A 17,997-nucleotide genomic window follows, 5' to 3' on the forward strand; every position below is an offset into this window, starting at 1 on the left:
GACTGTTAGCTGAGCTGTAACAAGTGGTTACAACGAAATCAGAGTAAACTGCTGTAGTGGGAGAAATAGTGAGATATGTTATTAGAAGTAAGTGAACTGTTGAATATCACCATGACCCACTTCTGGGCTTCATTCCTTGGATGCACGCTCTACCTGTGTTACTGCTATAATGTACATTTTCTTCCAGTATATTTGTGTGTGTGTGCTTAAACTATCTGATAGTTATAATATCTACATTGCAATTATTGTGTAACATAAGCGTTTTTCTCTGCTGCCCTATAAACATATGGTCAGTGCGGATGCATCAAAGTACATTACAGTCTCGTTTATATCACCCATAATTTGTGCTGGAGCTGCAAATTGCTGCCATGTACCTACTGAGGTACTGTAGTGTTATTATCTCAGTGTAGGTAATGTGCTTCATCTACCTCACATCATTAAATGAAAGGTGATTCGCTGAGCTGCCAAGTGTTTCCTCACTCTAAAGCTCGTTCTAGTTTCTACATCAAGGGGATTTTTTGCCACTAAGGATTCAGTGTGTGTGTGTGTGTGTGTGTGTCTATATTTGTGTGAATTTGAGGGAGGGGAGAGAGGATTGCACCGTGGATGACTGAACAGCTATGATCGTGGAAGCCTCGGCCAATCAGCCAGCGAGCACCATGCCTCCTGATTCTTAATTGGCTGGCTTTCCTGTTGAGCGCAGCTGATACACACAGCCAGCTGGTTTTATCAGAGACAGAGCTGGGGCCACGGTGGGAAAGAGACAGAGAGGAGAGGCAGAGATATAGAGGCAAGATTCACAGCGTGTGAGTGTATGTGTGTGTGTGTGTAGCAGCCAGTAATTAATTACCTTCTAGCATCTGAACCAATCAAGAGCCATAGAGAGAGATACAGAGGGAGAAAGCCCATTTACATTCTGTCTATTCCCAGGGAAAGAAGGAGACGTGTGTGTTTTAAATCACAGTCAGGGAGAAGGAACGGAAGTGTTTCCTTTAGAGCGGCACAGCTCATCCTTTCTCATATTTGTCGAGACGTGCTGGGTGAAAACAGATGGACAAGATGAACCACAGCTCAGCTGAGGCAGAGGCTGAAACCATAGAACCACTGCGTTACCTCAGGTAGGAAACTGCCCATCTATGGTGCATCTTTCTTCGGTCTCACTGTTGTATTCTGTCGCTTTCTGCTTCTCTTTTGGTTTGAACTGTTTCCCTCCCCTCCCTGTTCTGTCCTTCTACTCTGTTTGTTTTATAGTCACACCAATTCACAGGGCTGCTTTCAAATCACTGAACAATACACGAAAGAGATTGTGATGGGCAGAATCAGAGAGGAGAGACATACATCCAGATCTTTTTGTAGCATCCAAGACCTAAATCTTCAAATGAGGCTCATAGTATACATCTTGCAGTCTGTTTGAATCCGAGCAAGCTTTTAAAAGATAATGAGATGGGAGTGAATAATAAGAGATATCAATTATTTAAGTCGCCAGTTCTGGTGATGATGGTGATGAAACTCGTTTGCCAGTCTTATATTTGCCAGATATTCACTCTCTTCCACTACACTCAAGCATCTAATTTAATTACAGATTGGAGCTAATATTGAATTAGGAAGCCACCATTTAATTTGCCATGATCAGGGACCATACCGTATCACCAGCCAAGCCAAGCATCTTATGATTCAGCATGTTTTAATATACAGTTAAAGGTTAGCGAGGTGTATCTGTGCCCTTTGCTGCCTCTGTAGCGAAACTTTTACTTTGAGTGTGACAGGAAGAAGGAGAATTTGAAGAAGGTAGAACGGTTTTCCTGTATTATGTACACACAAACTGCACATGCACATATATATTAATCTATAATTCATCCACTTTAGATGACTTTTGGGATGTGAAAAAAAACAAGTCATCCTTTTGGGATGCACATTATGTTTAGCTAGTATCCATGTCAGTTATCACAATTACACAAATGAAATAAAAAATCTCTTAAGAAAAAATCCTCCAGAGCAAAAACTAACAAAATGTTCATTAGAAAATTAAAGAACACTGGATACAAAACAACAATGAACAATATCATAATAATAAACTTAATCATTTGATGTTTTATGAAGGGAGAGGGAGGGGAGAGATATGAGATATATCAAGAATAATATCTGTACAGTGACTGTACACTAGATATACTACACATTCGGTATGTTAAATCCGAACAACATTTCTCTTTAATTGCTAAAACCTAAATTTGAATGAACTCCACATGTTTTTCCACATCAAACTCTTATAAATTGAGCAGTTAGGCTTGAAGACTATAAGTTCGAAATAGAAATATCTGAGGGTGTGGAGAAAGAAGTGACATTACCACATTTCTGTGGCACGCAGTCTCTGCTTGAGACCTGCGACTCAAGGCTCAGCCGCTGCAAGCATAACACACTGAATTTGTCATTGAACTGTCAATGGTTTAGTTGCATTGTGGGTTTAATTTTTGCGGAAATATTTGCAATATTTCAGTGCCATATGAGTTCTGCATCATCAAGGCTTTTTTTAAAGAATGTTATACAAGTGTGTCGGGATATCAGTCGACTGCTGTTTTGTACTGAGTGACTATATGTGTATTTCCCAAAGTAAATAAACCACAAATATACACAAAATCCCTTTAAATTCCCTGAATGGTGACACAATTCCCACTGTTTTTTGTCTGCTTAATCGACTGTAAATTAGATGTGTTTATACCCGGTAGGAAGCATCACTGTTCTTTTTCTTCCTCCAGTGCACCACAGATAGGAAGATATGCTTAATGTAATCCAGATGGATGTCTTCTTCCTTTCTGCTCATTAATAAATATAAATTATTCTATGAACCCCGGATTGATTTTGCAATAGCCCTGTGTATACAAGCCCCAAGGCTTCATTTATTATGCTGCATCTCCATTGTGACTCATGTATCTAACGTAACACTCACAGTCAATGTAACTGACTTAATTGTTCTTAACTCCTGACACCTATCTATTTCAGTCTTCATGTTATTGCTACATCAATCATTGCATCCATGGTTTGTATATTTTGAATTTATTCCAGGAGCTTTCTTTTATTACACTTCCTGATAATGCATGTAATGATGCTCTATTTACTGCCTGCAATAAATTCTGTGTTGACATCTGAGCAGCTAAGGTTGGCAGATTAACACCCAAGAGGCTTCGTACCCGCAGCTTGTTTGAGGCTAGTCAGTTAATGTTTCCATATAATACACACATGACTATATATAAAGGGCCTGTAGACATTTTAAATAAATAAATACTGGGCAAGTGCAAGATTAAAACATAATAAATAAATTAGGGGATATATTTCTAAATGCAGTTAGGTGTTAGATAAAAAAACATGTAATTTGTAAAGTTTAAATTGTTCTATATGATGCCTCAGGTTGAGTCTGCCATGCATCGGTAACTATACCAGCTACTATGATTTCAATTTTGTCTCATTTAGTTTTAAATACTTGTAATATATTGATATTTGTAAGAGATTCTGTTAGCCAATATTAAATTGGTCAAATCTTCAGGTACTAAGGATAGTTATTAAAATGATGACTGGGTTGTTGTAGTTCAGTTTGACTCAGAGCAAGCAGGTGTAATAACAAAAGGAGTGGACCAAGTATTGAACCCAGTGGAGCACCATGTAATGTGTATTAGAAACATGCAAACAGTACTTACACATGTTCACACCTAGTTTTAGATCGTTGAACAGTTTGTTATGAGCTTTATGGAACTGAGATTGATATGTATCATATATGTCACTATTGTTAAAGGAAGACATTTAAGTGTGTATACTGCTTTTGCTAGGATATTGCTAAACATTAAACAGATCTTACGAAGTATTCAGACTAAATGTTTTAAGCACTTCTGGAAAGACTTGGAAGATTCAATAACAAAGCTATGTACGTCGTCCATAGTATGATGTATAACCTTCTTGAAGAAGTGAGTCAGAATAGGATCTAAGCAGCAGGGGGGGTTTTAATTATGTTATGGTTTTAACAAGGTCTTCCTTATCTAGTTTATTAAAATGATCAAAAGTCTCCCATGTTGTTGTTGCACATCGGGGCTTATGCCTTATTGAATATTGGCTTTTTAATTAGTCCAAAAAGTTGTGTTTTATTTGCCTCATTAGCAACGAGTTTGGTAACATACCTTTTTGTACATGTTGTCTTATTGTTATTATTCCATAATATGTCGTAACATACAGTTAGTTTACTTTTTCTACAATTTTTCTCAGGTTTGTAGAATTTATTCTCAAACTACTTTATGTCCTTATTTTGTTCTCAAGTTTCCATCACCCACCCTCTGACACCAGCTACAGTAGGTGAGCCAAGGTATTTTCTTATCATATCAGAAAAGAGACTGCAGATATTATACTCATAAAGCAAGTGGCACACGGTATTTTGTGCCAAATTGTCCCAGATTATGTGCTTTTTTGATGTAGGCTGTCTTTATGCATGGTGACAATGTCTGACATAGTCCTATGCACAGACATCTCTGTTGGCTCACTCTGGATTCAAAAATAAAAAAAATAAATATAAATTAGTTCAGCTGACAATGTGCTTTTATACAATATGAGATGGAGATATATCAAATTACTGAATGTCACTTGGCAACATGTAATTGCAAGGTGCCAGTGTCTTCTTCGTACAGATAATTTGTAGATCAAATGGATGAGATTAGACACGTGTAAACAAAGTTCAGACTCTACGAGACTCTCTAACGTAAACCAGTTTGTTGGGCCCACTGGTGAAGTAACAGCTCAGAAAGTCTTATACAGCTGCTGTTATCGTTAATGTATGTAATGTAATGTAATATGTGAATTTATACAGACAAACACATTAAATTAAATTATTAAATTAACCATGGTACACGACTCATTGTAAAATTATACAATGATTCTTGTTAATCAAGTTAATAGCTGAAAAGCAGCTGTTATAGAAACTTGTTTAAACAAAAATCTTAGTGAGAATTATGTGAACAAATTAAAAAATATATAAGATAATTGCTAGTTCTGCAATTTATGTAGAAAAAACATGCATCCACAGGAAACTGCATTAGCCCCAAGCACACTTGGGATAAAGCTGTTCAATGATCTGTTAAAATTATATAAACATTCTAAGTAATATATTAGCCAGAGGCGAGCAGAAGCCTATTAAGCGAAAGCATGAACATCTGAAGACATGGCAATCCTGGTGATTTAGCGTGATAATGGTCGTGGCTGTGAAGACATGAAGATTCAATCAGTGCAGGACTTGCCTTGTTTACTGCGTTACAGATCAAACACACTGCATAACCAACATTACCGTGCATGTATCACTAATTCTTAAAACCTTAGCTCCTTTAGTGGCATAGTGGTTACTTGGCTTTCAACTTTAAGTTTGGGGTTTTCTGAGATGGTCGACAAGGCTCTGCATATATCCTTCAGTAACATTTTGTTTTAGGCCAATAGAAACAAATGCAGTAAATAAGGCAGTATTAGTAAAATGCAAAGGGCTCCGTGTGCATGACTTAGTAAGGCAAATAAAGTAGCTTTAGCTTTAGTATTTCTATTTTCACAAGGTTGGTGCCTCCTCTAAAATGCACCTGACCACTGGTTGTTTCGCTTTGTCTATTTTTTTATTTTTTATGTCTCTTCAAACTTGCCAATGATGCGCATTATAGACTTATTGTGATTCTGGCTTGTCCTCCTCTTTTCTACTCCCTGCCACATATTCCCATGTTGGCAGTTCCATTTGCCTGGCTGACAGTTCAAGGTATTTATTTATAGACTAAATTTAATGATCGGGGCAGAGAGGTGGAGATGCAGAAAGGGAGAATGGAGGAGAGATGATTTGCCAACAGTGCAGTGACTGGTCATAGTTTTCCCCCCTTTTATTAAAATCGAATTAGCTGCCAGAGTTCTTCATTTACTATATTTAAAAGAGGAGCACGGTGGGGGAGAGTGTGGTCAATGTGGCTGGCAAGAAGCGATGCCTGGTTTCAGGTGGAATCAACTCCTACTGTTTCTGATCTTTTAAGTGTTAGATAACGTAATAAAATATGTAACCAGACAGCTTAGAGTGCATTCATACAAAATGATTTAATCACACTCGGTACCTGTAGATTGAGGTAGGCGTCAGATTGTGGCATATCTAGGGTTTATTTCTGGTAATAAGAAGAAAAGAGCATAGCAAGAGTCTTTGCCATGCTGTAGCTCTGTAAGGCTAAATGTTAACTGGTTTAAATTAAGCATTAAGCATTAAGGTGGTTTTAAACAAACAAACAACAACAACAGACATGTTTACCATGTTCTCCATCACAGTTTAAAGCGTTGAAGGCCAAAAGATGATGGAGTTTTATAAAAAGTCAAAGAGTGACCAGAACACAAACAACAATCCTGGCAGGGTATGTTGGTACCATATTCCATATCAGTCGAATGATTCATGACATGAAGTCTGACCGATCAACACAAGGCTGGAAAATAATAATATATAATAATGTTAAAGCAAAGGCAGGGCCTTGGTGTTTCCAGGTTTTCATGTTGCTAAATGCTTTCATCTTCTCCAAATTCCCCGGTGAGGCTGAGCTTTGTTTTCACTTGAGGTGTGACAGCTCTTGTTTTCATTTGCCTCCAAAGTTTAAAGCCCCCCCCCCCCCCGATTCAAGTTTAAATTAGTCTCCAGGCAGCAGACCTTTGTTAATGAACAACACAAGAGAACCATTTGAGGAAGTTTGAGCCAAGACTCAGTCCTCCTCATTATGTCCACACTGTGCCTCGCTTAACGGATTTCACTGGATATTGAGGGGGCACGGGAGAGAATGCGACACTCAAGGTTTGTTACAAGCAGAGAGAGATTTAGAGAGAAATACTGCACGAGTTGGTTTGAGGAGAGATCAGAACTGGGTGAGAAGGTCAAACAGTGCAGATTGAAATGTGTGAGTTTAGTTTATTTATCTTCACTCAGGGTTTTCCTCTGTCAAGCCAAATTCAATAAGTCGTCCTTCATACTTAGAGTGTCCACGTGTGTGTGTGTGTGTTATGCATGTACATACATGAGAAAGAGTGAATGAAAAAGACTGCAGAGGTAGTTGCAAATCCTCTGTGCTTTAAATTGGCACCGTGTTGAATGCGTCATCTATTTAAGTGCTTGCATGTCACCTGTTCGTGACCTTCACACTGTGTCGACATGCGCTTAAGTATGTGCTTAAGAGGACAGTACATGTCTGTGTGATCGCAGCGAGGAACGGCACTCACAGGGACACAGCAGGAGATGTGCACACTGGAGTTTCATTAGTTTCTTTTAGCTTCTTCCCTTCTTCTAACAACTGGTAACTATTGTACGGTGGCCCAGATAATGATGACAGAACGAGAGACTGTGTTGGAGAGTGGAGACTTTAATAAGTGGGCTACACCGCTCTTTACTATATTACAGATAGCTTAGTACGTCTTGTCCTTCAAAACCTGACCTTCAAAATTAATCCCATGTCCATCTTATTTCTAATCTTCATGCTCTGTCTCCCCCCATTTGAGCTTGTTTGCTCTCTCCACACACACACACACACACACACACTCACAATGGAGGTGGTACTCGGTGGAATTCATGTTCTTTGAGGTTTCTTACAGAAACAGATCATGCATTATTCTCTTTCACTGTCACGATAAGCATGGACTATGACACAGAGAACAACATTTACATGTATACTGGAAATGATACCAGATTTAAATGGAATAAATGTGAATCTATGTGTAAACGGTGCTTCAGAATGTTTATGTGTATCTGTGTTTTAGTGTTTAACGTGTGCAACATTGATTTGAGAGGTTCTAGTGTCTCCTTGGTGGCAGGTGTGCAGCACCTGAACAGAACCTGTCATCTAAATAGTGCAGGGACCCTCACTGCTACAAATACACGCACCTACATGCAGAAAGTCCGTTCTGTTGTTGCTTTGCAGTTCAGAAAGTTGAATTGGCTTATTTGCAGAACGTGTGGCAGGTAATTTACTTTCTACTTTCAGATCACTTTTTCTTACGTAAGGTATAAATGTTCTGAAAGCCTGCAGTGATGACGGGGCTATCATTTGACTCAGTGAACAGAGACTATTTTTGGAGACAGACCATTATTTCTTTTGACAGATTTGCCTCAATTAAGTACCGTTAATTAGACTATCGTGCTTCCTAAATGTAATCTCTTTATATATGTAGTTCAGTAACTTCTATGACAGCGCAGGTGATCCACGGCCTTTCTCTGCTTTTTTTAATTTATATTCTCACCTACAGTTACTGTATCGTTGATGTCGTATCGTATAATGCATTTCTTTTTTCAGAGTAACTTTCTTTTTATTTATTCTTCTTTTTATACTTTACTTTTTGTTTTTGCTTTGATATTACTGATTTGCCTGATCACCTTGTTTCACATGTTTTTGCTTCCAAGACACAAGTGATACAACTAGTAAGATCTTAGACAATAGCCATAACTATGAACACAAGCTTGCAAGAAAAAGGGTTTCTTGAGACAGTGTTCTGAATGTGATACTTCGTTTTCCACCGAGAAAAACCCATCATCATAGAGTTGTGATTTATTTATTGTCTTTTCTGCTTTTTACTACCTCTTCAGATAGACTACCCAGAACGACATTTGTTACAACTATTCATAGCGTGCTTTAATGTGTGAGTCTTTGTTGCATACGTGGGCTGCAAATATGTGTTTGTTTATATGCCTAGATTATATTTTTTTGTCTTTAATGTGTGCAGACAGGGTGCATTGTCGTCGTGTGCGAGCGTTTGTTGGATATTTTGTTCACCGTGGTACATTTGGGAAGCTGACAGGCGTGAAAGAGCGAAGAAAGGAAAGAGGGATTATGGGAGTGTGTGGCAGAAGCATAGTGTGTGGACTGCGTGCGTGTGTGTAGATGATGGTGGTACTAGGTAACAGAGGCTTTAAGAAATAGGTGAGAGCTTCCCCTGTCGCCCTTTCTCTTCTGTTTTATGGTCAGACATTTAGACCAAGAAAAGATCGTTGTTGTCAAGGCTGTGAAAACATTGTCATTGGCTGACATATATTCCAGTTTTGTTTAGCATTATTGATTTCCAGTGTGGGATGATGTGAAAAATTGATTATTATAATTGCTTATTGGCTTTGTTGTGAGCTGTGCACACGTGTGCCCATTTGTTTTTGAGTGGCAGTAGCACACAGCAATAATCCCATCGACTCTTGTCTAGCGAGTGCTGACAAAATAGTCAACAGCAAAGACTTATGTGGCTTAAATATTAATTAAAGCTGACAAATTCATTCGTTCGCCCTTTCTCTTCTGTTTTATGGTCAGACATTTAGACCAAGAAAAGATCGTTGTTGTCAAGGCTGTGAAAACATTGTCATTGGCTGACATATATTCCAGTTTTGTTTAGCATTATTGATTTCCAGTGTGGGATGATGTGAAAAATTGATTATTATAATTGCTTATTGGCTTTGTTGTGAGCTGTGCACACGTGTGCCCATTTGTTTTTGAGTGGCAGTAGCACACAGCAATAATCCCATCGACTCTTGTCTAGCGAGTGCTGACAAAATAGTCAACAGCAAAGACTTATGTGGCTTAAATATTAATTAAAGCTGAGAAATTCATGCAGTGCTATCCAGCAGTGGGAAGGAAGCTTTAAACCGCGTCTTTCTGTTTTATTGAAATCCTCGTAATTGGTCAACAGATTTCATACTAAGATTTTTGAGCCCCACCACTTTGAGTCACCTGATCTTCACACCTGACTCATGCATCCTCTATTCATAACCCCGATTATAGTAGGTTGTAATCCTGTTTTGGTGTTCCACTGTGTTGATAGATACATTATAGGCTCATCATCAAGTCTGAACGAACACATGATAAGCTTGAAAATATACAGTTCAGAAGAAAAATTCATAAAGATTTTGAACTGATACAAAAATGCAAATGAGGTGCATAAATGCTGTAACCTCACTCACTGTTAATTTTATTCTTTATTATTTAACTTAAGTTTAATAATTAGTATAATAATAGTAGGAGCTCGACTGGTCCAGAGTCTCCCACACACCTGGGGGAAATCGTGCTGTTTTCCTCATTCCAGTAAACATTTTGTCTAGGAATCACTTTGATCACTGTGATTATTTCAGGGATGCAACAATTGCACACATCGCATCTGACTTACCCTATACTTCATTTCACTTCGCTTCGCTATCACTGGTGTTGCATGAAACGCAGAGGAGAGCAGGCACGGTGCTGAAAGGCCTCACTGTCCTTCATGTGGGATCTCTCCAGTGCGATGAAGAGCAGCACTGGGGTTTCTCCGAAGGAAGCTATTGAGGGGAGGTTCTTGAAATGTGCCAGCGCCTCTTGTCTCATAGTGATTTGAGCAGCAACTTGAGATGATTCAAAAAATCAACACTCAGTAACTCCAGTGGAGTCTGATTACCATTTCTTCAACAAGCATATTCACTGAGTCAGACATTACAATAATGATGAGTTTAATCCACTCTAACAATTCCTCTAATGCCACACACTGTATCTTCTCTACAACATAACCCTCTACATTTAATTTCTACCCATTCCATGTTTTTTTTCTCCTGAACCACGTGGGCGGCTCGCTGACAGGGGTCAGAGCTGTTTGGAGGAATGTGACCAGAAAGAGAAGTGTTCTCATGGTGACAGAATGGGAGCGATGGCCACCAGCAACTTGCCTTATGTCATCTTCACTGGAAATTCATGTGTTGAGATGGAAAGAAAGATGCAGAACGACCAAAATAGAGAGAGGAGAGGAGAAATCATTCCCATGGAGGTGAGAGAAAAACAGTAGGTGAGCACCATTAAACCCACTAATAAGCTCCAGGAGGGGGTGGTGTCTTAGTACTCACTTTTCGTGTCAGCTATTACCACCTGTCACTCACATCACTTTTGTGCCAGTTGTCATGGAAACCAACCCCAGCTACACCCTAGCGAGAGATGTCGCCCGGCTGACTGCGACGTGCACAGGTGATGTTTTTGTTAAAAGGCCTTTGCAGTGACTTAACACAGTTAAAGCTGTAGGTTTGTGCAACACATCATCACCATCGGCAACATTTTCGGGATGTTTGTGTGTGTGTGTGTTTATGTTTAGCAGTCGCAGTGGTACATGGTTGGAAATAAAAACTGAATTGGCAGAAAGAGACGGGGGGAGAGAGAAAAAGTGGCGACTGTGAAAGCGTGGAGCTGACGTGCTTGATAGATATTAAACAGCACAAATGCATCTGTGTCCTTGGGAGTTTGAGAAAGGAACATTCTGTGTTTGTCCTCAGGTACTGTGTTACTTCATGTGTGTGTTTGTGAGCATTTCACAGTCTGTGCCATTGCTCGCAGCCAGGAAGGCTTTCCCAGTTTTCAGTAATTGGGTTCACAGTCGCGCTCTGCTGAGTCCTGATTGTGGTTCTGTTTCCCACTGAAACGCTGTCTCTGAATTCCGATTATGTAAATTCCTTTTAAATGTCTCTCTGTTGTTGTTTACCATGTCCTCGCATTCACCAATAGATTATAGACATAGAAATTAAAGTTGGCTTTTGAAAGTCAAGATAGTATTTAAATAGAAAACAGTAATGCACCAGTTTAATTAGCTCCAGCTTTGCTAGTTTGGTGTGTAAGTTCATTATAATGAGGGACATGAAATCTCACAGGGAACATTTTTTGCCAATTTAAAACCTGGCTATCATTCAGGGAAGCTATGAATTACCCCGAAAAACATAGTCACACAAAAAGAATAGTTGAATTATGTTTTTATTGTTAGTTAGTTTATACAGTTCTGGAAAGATACCAGAGATGTACTGAGCATTTCATGTTCTTTGCCTCAAACCTGTCACCAAGGATACCCATTGCCTGTAATGAGACAATCAGTAGAGGTGCAGGGGAATTCTTACCTCCTGGGTGATGTGATGGACAGTTCCTGAGGCCAGGCTCCCTGGTGGCCTGTGAGCCAGGAGGTTAATAATGATGCAGAGACAAGCACACAGTGATAAGACTGCAACCTGAAGAACCAGACAGAGAAATCAGCAGGCAATCAACTAAATGTTTACACAGAGAAAGGCTATTAAACCCCTTAGAGAGAAGGGAAAGGGAGGGAGAGAAAACAAGATATCACAGGTCCTGAAAAGTGGATAGGTGCTGTTGATTTGCCTTTTCTATCTATCTGTTTATTTGAACTAAAATCTATCCATGTCTGTGCCTCACAGCCAAAAATCAAACTTCTGTACTGTATTTGCATTAACTGGTAATTGTCGTAATGATAATGAGTCAGACAGAGGGGAAGGCAGATGACAGATTCTACAGCTTGTTGGATTTCTGTCAGCTCGCTGTAGTTAGTAGATATAAAGCACAGTGGTCTTCTGTCGTTATGAGAGACAAACAATAAGTGGGAGGCACTGAAACTGTCAGCACGAGATCATTTCTCAAGAGGCTTTTTATGTAACACAACCAAGGTGCAATTATTGTCTGGCTTCATAAAATGTATATGAAGGACGACGAAGTCACAGAAATGGAAAAACTTTGAGCCCACTGAAACACATAGGTACGGGCTGTACTGTATCTGGCATGTGGTACATGACACCACAACCTGGCATGTGGTGAGACTGCTGCTCAAAGAGAAGCACAGGTTCAACTTTTAGACGTCCCATGCCAGGCTGTGTCCAGCCATTTGTACAACCTGATTGATCAGCTGTGCCGAGCCAGAGTCTACATGTTGAAGAATGGACTCGGAAGAATAGTGAGCATAATGCACCAAGTGAACCAATCTAAGTCTGATCTTTAATCTCTTTATTTTGAATAACCAAAAAAAACCTCATAGTGCTAGTAGAAAAAGTTTGTGAACCTGAGGACCTCAATAAGACACTAAACTCTTCATTTGTAGCGTGATGTGACAACCTTGGCTGCAAACTCCTGTAGCTGTGGACCAGACCTGCACATTGTTCAGAAGAAATTTTAGTCCATTCTTTCTTTGGACAGCTCACGTGTGTGGCTCTCTTCGAGTTGTTCCATAGCATCTCTATTAGGTTGAGGTCTGGACTCTGATCCAAACAGTGGATTTAGTTTTTCTGAAGCCATTCTGTGGTGCGTTTTGGGTCAATGTCCTGTTGCATCATCCAACTTCTACAGAGTTTCAGCTGACAGCGATGTTCTTTTTAGTAAGCAGCAGCTTCCTTTGTGGTGTCCTGCCATAGACACTTTGCTTGTTCAATGTTCAACTCAAAACGTTTTTGTCAGTTGAAGTAGCTCTAGTCCACACCTCCAATTTTCTTCAGCTATGCTAGCACCATGAGGTTTTTATGGTTGTTCTCAATAAAGACATGAAAGATCACAATTTATTTTGTGTTATTATGTGTTATTGTGTTAATTAATACACATAGAACATAATTATACTCTATTTACACAATGATGAACACACAGTATAACTTAATGCATGGATTTCCACCCACTCCTACATTAACTTACAAGCCTGCAGACACACTCTTAATCATGAGGAATTCAAGCTGTGTCTCCACCTGAATCAGTAACCAGTGAATTTAAAACCAATGTATATCTGTTTGGTTCACTTATTCTTATATTATTCTCCTCTGGCGTTGATTTCGTTCAGGGCCTTGGCACAAATTTGGCAGAAACTGTAACAATCCAGCTGGGTTCATCAGCTGTTCCAAATATAGAACGTTTTAATGTGGACTAATTTTTCAGTTTCATTTCAAGTGCCTTGCTTGTGTGAGCCACACAAACCACAAACGAAACAAACCAGGTCTGTTATGTCTTGGTGCACCTTGTCTTCATTATCATTCAACTCATGAACAATACATTTCTTTAAGTTACAGTAAGGTAATGACAATTGAATATGAGCTACAGCTCAACAGCTTTTAGAAGCATTTAAGGGTCCTCTGTCAATTTAATTTCTTCATGGCACGCCTGAGGTCAAGGCAATTAAATCAACCAGCATGAAGGAGATCTAAATCTGAGCATACATTTAGTTATCCATAAGAATATAAAAAATATAATTATTCTTGGGTCAGTAACATCAGAGATGCTCTAACTGTTGGCAGAGAGATTAGAGCTTTGTTTGCCTATTTAAGTCTCATAATGCACCTTGCAATTAAGGTGTGAAATAATTACAGTGTCAGAGGTTGCTTGTCAGTTAAAGCAGCTCTGCATCTGTGGTCGTGCTGACGACATCCTATTATAACTTGACGGCAGCGAAACAAGTCATAATGCTCACTGTGGTGGAGCTCCTAATTCATGTTCAAGATTTAAGTCTTCTTATTCTCAAGTGACGTGGGTGAAAAACCTAAGAATGAAAGCTGCTTTTAATATCTGCCAGGTGGCTGTGTTGATACAGACTAGTGGATTAAAACTGAGTGGATGAAGGTGTTTGTGTAGGCAGCACCGACAGGAGCAGGCTTTGCAGGACGGCTCCACCTTCTCATCACACTCCTGCAGTGTGCAGCTCGCACATCTGTACCTCTTTCTCCTTCTCCTCCTGCTACTGTTGCACCTCCTAATCATCTTAGGGGAAGGTGAGAAAGGTTTACACACACATATACACGCTCATACTGTATAAGCGCCATGTGAACGTCCCAGGGGTGACGTAAACACACGCACATGCATCCGTGAACGCATCAGTTCTCATTTACTACACCCTGCAGGGCACCCCAGGCCGTGCAGCTTGTGTGACAGACTGTTCCTAATGTATGGGAAATGCCACATCAGTAGAAAAGCCGCTGGTAGCCTGAGGTTACAGCAGCGCATGCGGACCTTTAACGGGCAAGCAAACTTGCCTGTCAATTAGTTAGAACACCAAGGGCGAGTTACTGTAGGTGTTGGGAGAGAGCAGCAGCTGGAATAGTGTGCATTTTTCTAAAGTTGTGTTTCAGTAATATCATTCCACAGGTGCAAGCTAATTGTGCAAGATGCCACTTGACTGAAAAATAAAAGTGTTTCATGTTTACGTGTTTGACTCACATCTGTGTTGTGCTCCGGAGCTAAAGTTTCGATTTTGACTTTGTGCGGGTTCACTGTAACGCCTGGGTGCGCTGCTCTCATTAGAGAAAGCTCGCTGGAGTATTCCTCTGCTGCACCTCAGCCTTATTTCAACTCTCTTATTATCATCATTGTTTTTATTCAAAGCGTCTCTAAAGAATACTCTCTTCATCATCTCTTCCATCAGCCTCGGTCTCTTTACGCCTCTCACACATTTCTCCCAGCCACCTGCCACCCAAGCATCGTAAACACACCCACACATGCGCCCACTCACACGCACATATGCATGCGTGCATGCACACGCCAGCAAAGCTGAGAAAGGTCGGCCGAATGCCAGTTTCGATGTGATGGCTCTCTGGTCCCTCTCATGGTTTCCCCCTACTGCTGTGCTTATCAATTATACACAACCTGCACATTGTCTGTGTGTGTGTGTGTGTGTGTGTGTGTACATGCACAGGTGCACTTGTGTAGGGATGCAGTTTTGTCAGCAGCAACACCTTGCTCTGTGTGAAGGCTTGTGGCCAAACACGAGAGTGGGAGAAACTGCGAGACAGCGATGTGGTGGGTTTGAAGCTGTGTCTCATTAATATGCTCTCTGCTGTTTATGTGCTGCTGTATCTAATTGCCTTTCAGTTGACCCACCTGCCTATTTCTTATGCAACAGTCTACACAGCTTGCCCCGTGAAAGGGAAATTACTCAGGAGAGACAGGATAGGATCTCTCATTCACATACACATTGCATGGAAAGGAGCGATTCATGTGAAACGGGGGGGTTCAAAGAAAAGCCTTGCAGAGTTTTTAGCAGCAGCAGGAGAAAGGATTTCTTTTTTGTCCTCTCCCTGCTTTGCCAGGGGATTGTCTTGTCTTGCATTTTATTGGCAATTCTACAAAATAGAGCGCTAAAATGTGGAGAGAGATTAGTCTTTTGTATCCAAAGGACCTGAGCTGAGGCCTTCATGGGCTCTCTCGTAGTGGCTTCAAGGACTGCAACGGGGACACTCGCTCAAAAAAAAAAAAAGAACTAAATAAAGATGCCAGATTTTGATCTTTGCTATCGCCTATGCTGCAACCCTGAACAACACACCATTCATCTTCCTCGCTAGCTGCTTTGATTTGTTGTTTGGCTGGTGTACAGATATCCCTGGTGAAAAGCAGAGGGTAGGGCTCAGCTACATTATGGAGCCACATATTCAAATGGTACTGTATGTTCTTTTTAGCTTTATTGTAGAAATGTAGAATAAAGCAGAACAATCACTAACGACATAGACAGAGTAACGTGCACAACAACTCTGTTGGGCCCTTGGTGTCCTTCTTATGACAATTAAACCTACCCCGATGCCCCCGCTGAGGGAGAAGCTGGCTGCGGATGAGGTGCAGAGAAGGAGAGCAGCCATGCCCTGCAGGTTCATAACACCTCCACCTCAACACTAGCTCTCTATTTTTGTCTCAGTACAAAACAACTTTGCATGTACAGTAGCTATAAACACCTTGTTTGCAATGTCTTGCTGTCAACACCAAATGGCACCTTCTGTACAAAAATAAAAAAAAAACGTGCTTGAGAGTCAGCACCTCAAAGTCACCACTGGCGTGCTGATCTTGTCTGTGCTGCTGATTCTGCCATTCTGGTTTAAATAAAGTGGTGATTCCTGCCTTTAATATATCTTTATCTAGCCTAAACCTGTAATAGCACACTGCAGTTTATATGGAGCTGTATTTCTGTCCTCTTGGCGAGGAGTTTGTAAGTCTAAGATTTGATCATCAGATGCAGGACAATTGTAATTATCACATTGTGTTTTGTATGTCCTCCTCAGCGTTTGTCTCCCTGAAATATTTACCTCCACTTTGTTACATTGCGTCCTGCGGCTAACCAACCATGTCATCTGGAGCCAAATGGGTGTTAAAGCTGCAGACAGAGGCCTCATGGGATTATAGCCTGACCTGAAATACAGCAAACAGCATGTTATTCACTCCTAGCTGGTTTCAGTGGTTCTATCAATTCCCAGTCAACATTAGCCACATAATGATAGATCACTGACACTGATTAAACACTATCGCATGCTGCCACAGTTTCAGAATTACGTATTTAGTTTTCAGCGCTTGAGAAAAGTATTTATTTAGTCACATCCAGCAGAGAAGGCTGTAGGAAGACTGTCCTCCTCATGGCAGGGTTGTATTAGTTTGACTTGTTTCTTTTGTGTCGCAGTCCTGCCAGCGGTGCTGGTTCTAATTATGTCATGTCACTTTCTCCTCCTCTATGGTCCGCTGCCTCCTGCCCTCGTCTGCTGCCTTCTCACTTGTCGTCATTATGTTTCCAAAATACACTGCTCCAAAAAAAATTTAAGGAATACTTTATAATCAAACCTCTGGGATAATCATCTGGTCAGTTAAGTAGCAGAGAAGGGTTTTATTCAGTTTCAGCTGCTTTGGTGTTAAAGAAATTAACAACAGGTGAACTGAGGGGCAACAATGAGACAAACTTTTTTCTTCTAATAAATTATCTCTTTACTACGTAATAAAGGCTAATGGAGGCTGCTGATTCCTACACACCATGGCATCTCATAGCTACACAACTCTTGCACACAACAACTGTTGTTTACTGTTGTAGCATGTCAGCATTAATTATGCATTTGTTCACTACACACACTAGGTGACTTCATTTTCATACTTACTAGGAAGATTTGAGTTTTACACACACTCTGTAGGAAATGTAAAAAGTGAGAAATCTGCAAAGTTTCCCTTTGTGTGAGAACTCAGTCTGGCAGTTTTATTAGTGTGAAGCCAGAAAAAGAATATGTCCTCCTCATCGCAGCTGATTAGGATTGAGGCACTTGAGTCCTCTTGGTGAATCTTGTTAACAAATGAAACACTGACTGTTGCCCTGGGTCTGCAGTGACAGAGGCTATTGTGCAGGAAAAGTGGCATAAAAAATGTGTCACATGTGTAATAACAGAAATTAAGGCAAGTGGAAACATTGACATGTGGAGAACTTGTCTTGCCTGTTGGA

At 40.2% G+C, this 17,997-nt stretch overlaps 1 protein-coding gene across 1 annotated transcript in view; it reads left to right on the forward strand.

Annotated features, from left to right (window-relative positions):
* The first annotated feature begins 754 nt into the window (after positions 1-754).
* Positions 755-17,997, forward strand: part of yjefn3 (YjeF N-terminal domain containing 3) — a 33,961-nt gene continuing 16,718 nt past the window's right edge. The window contains exon 1 of the mRNA XM_026344862.1: positions 755-1,118. Coding sequence (XP_026200647.1) covers positions 1,051-1,118 — 68 coding nt within the window. The 5' untranslated portion in view covers positions 755-1,050. The remainder of the gene's footprint in view (positions 1,119-17,997) is intronic.

The sequence above is a fragment of the Anabas testudineus genome, chromosome 4 (assembly GCF_900324465.2).
Source record: "Anabas testudineus chromosome 4, fAnaTes1.2, whole genome shotgun sequence".
Taxonomy (NCBI): domain Eukaryota; kingdom Metazoa; phylum Chordata; class Actinopteri; order Anabantiformes; family Anabantidae; genus Anabas; species Anabas testudineus.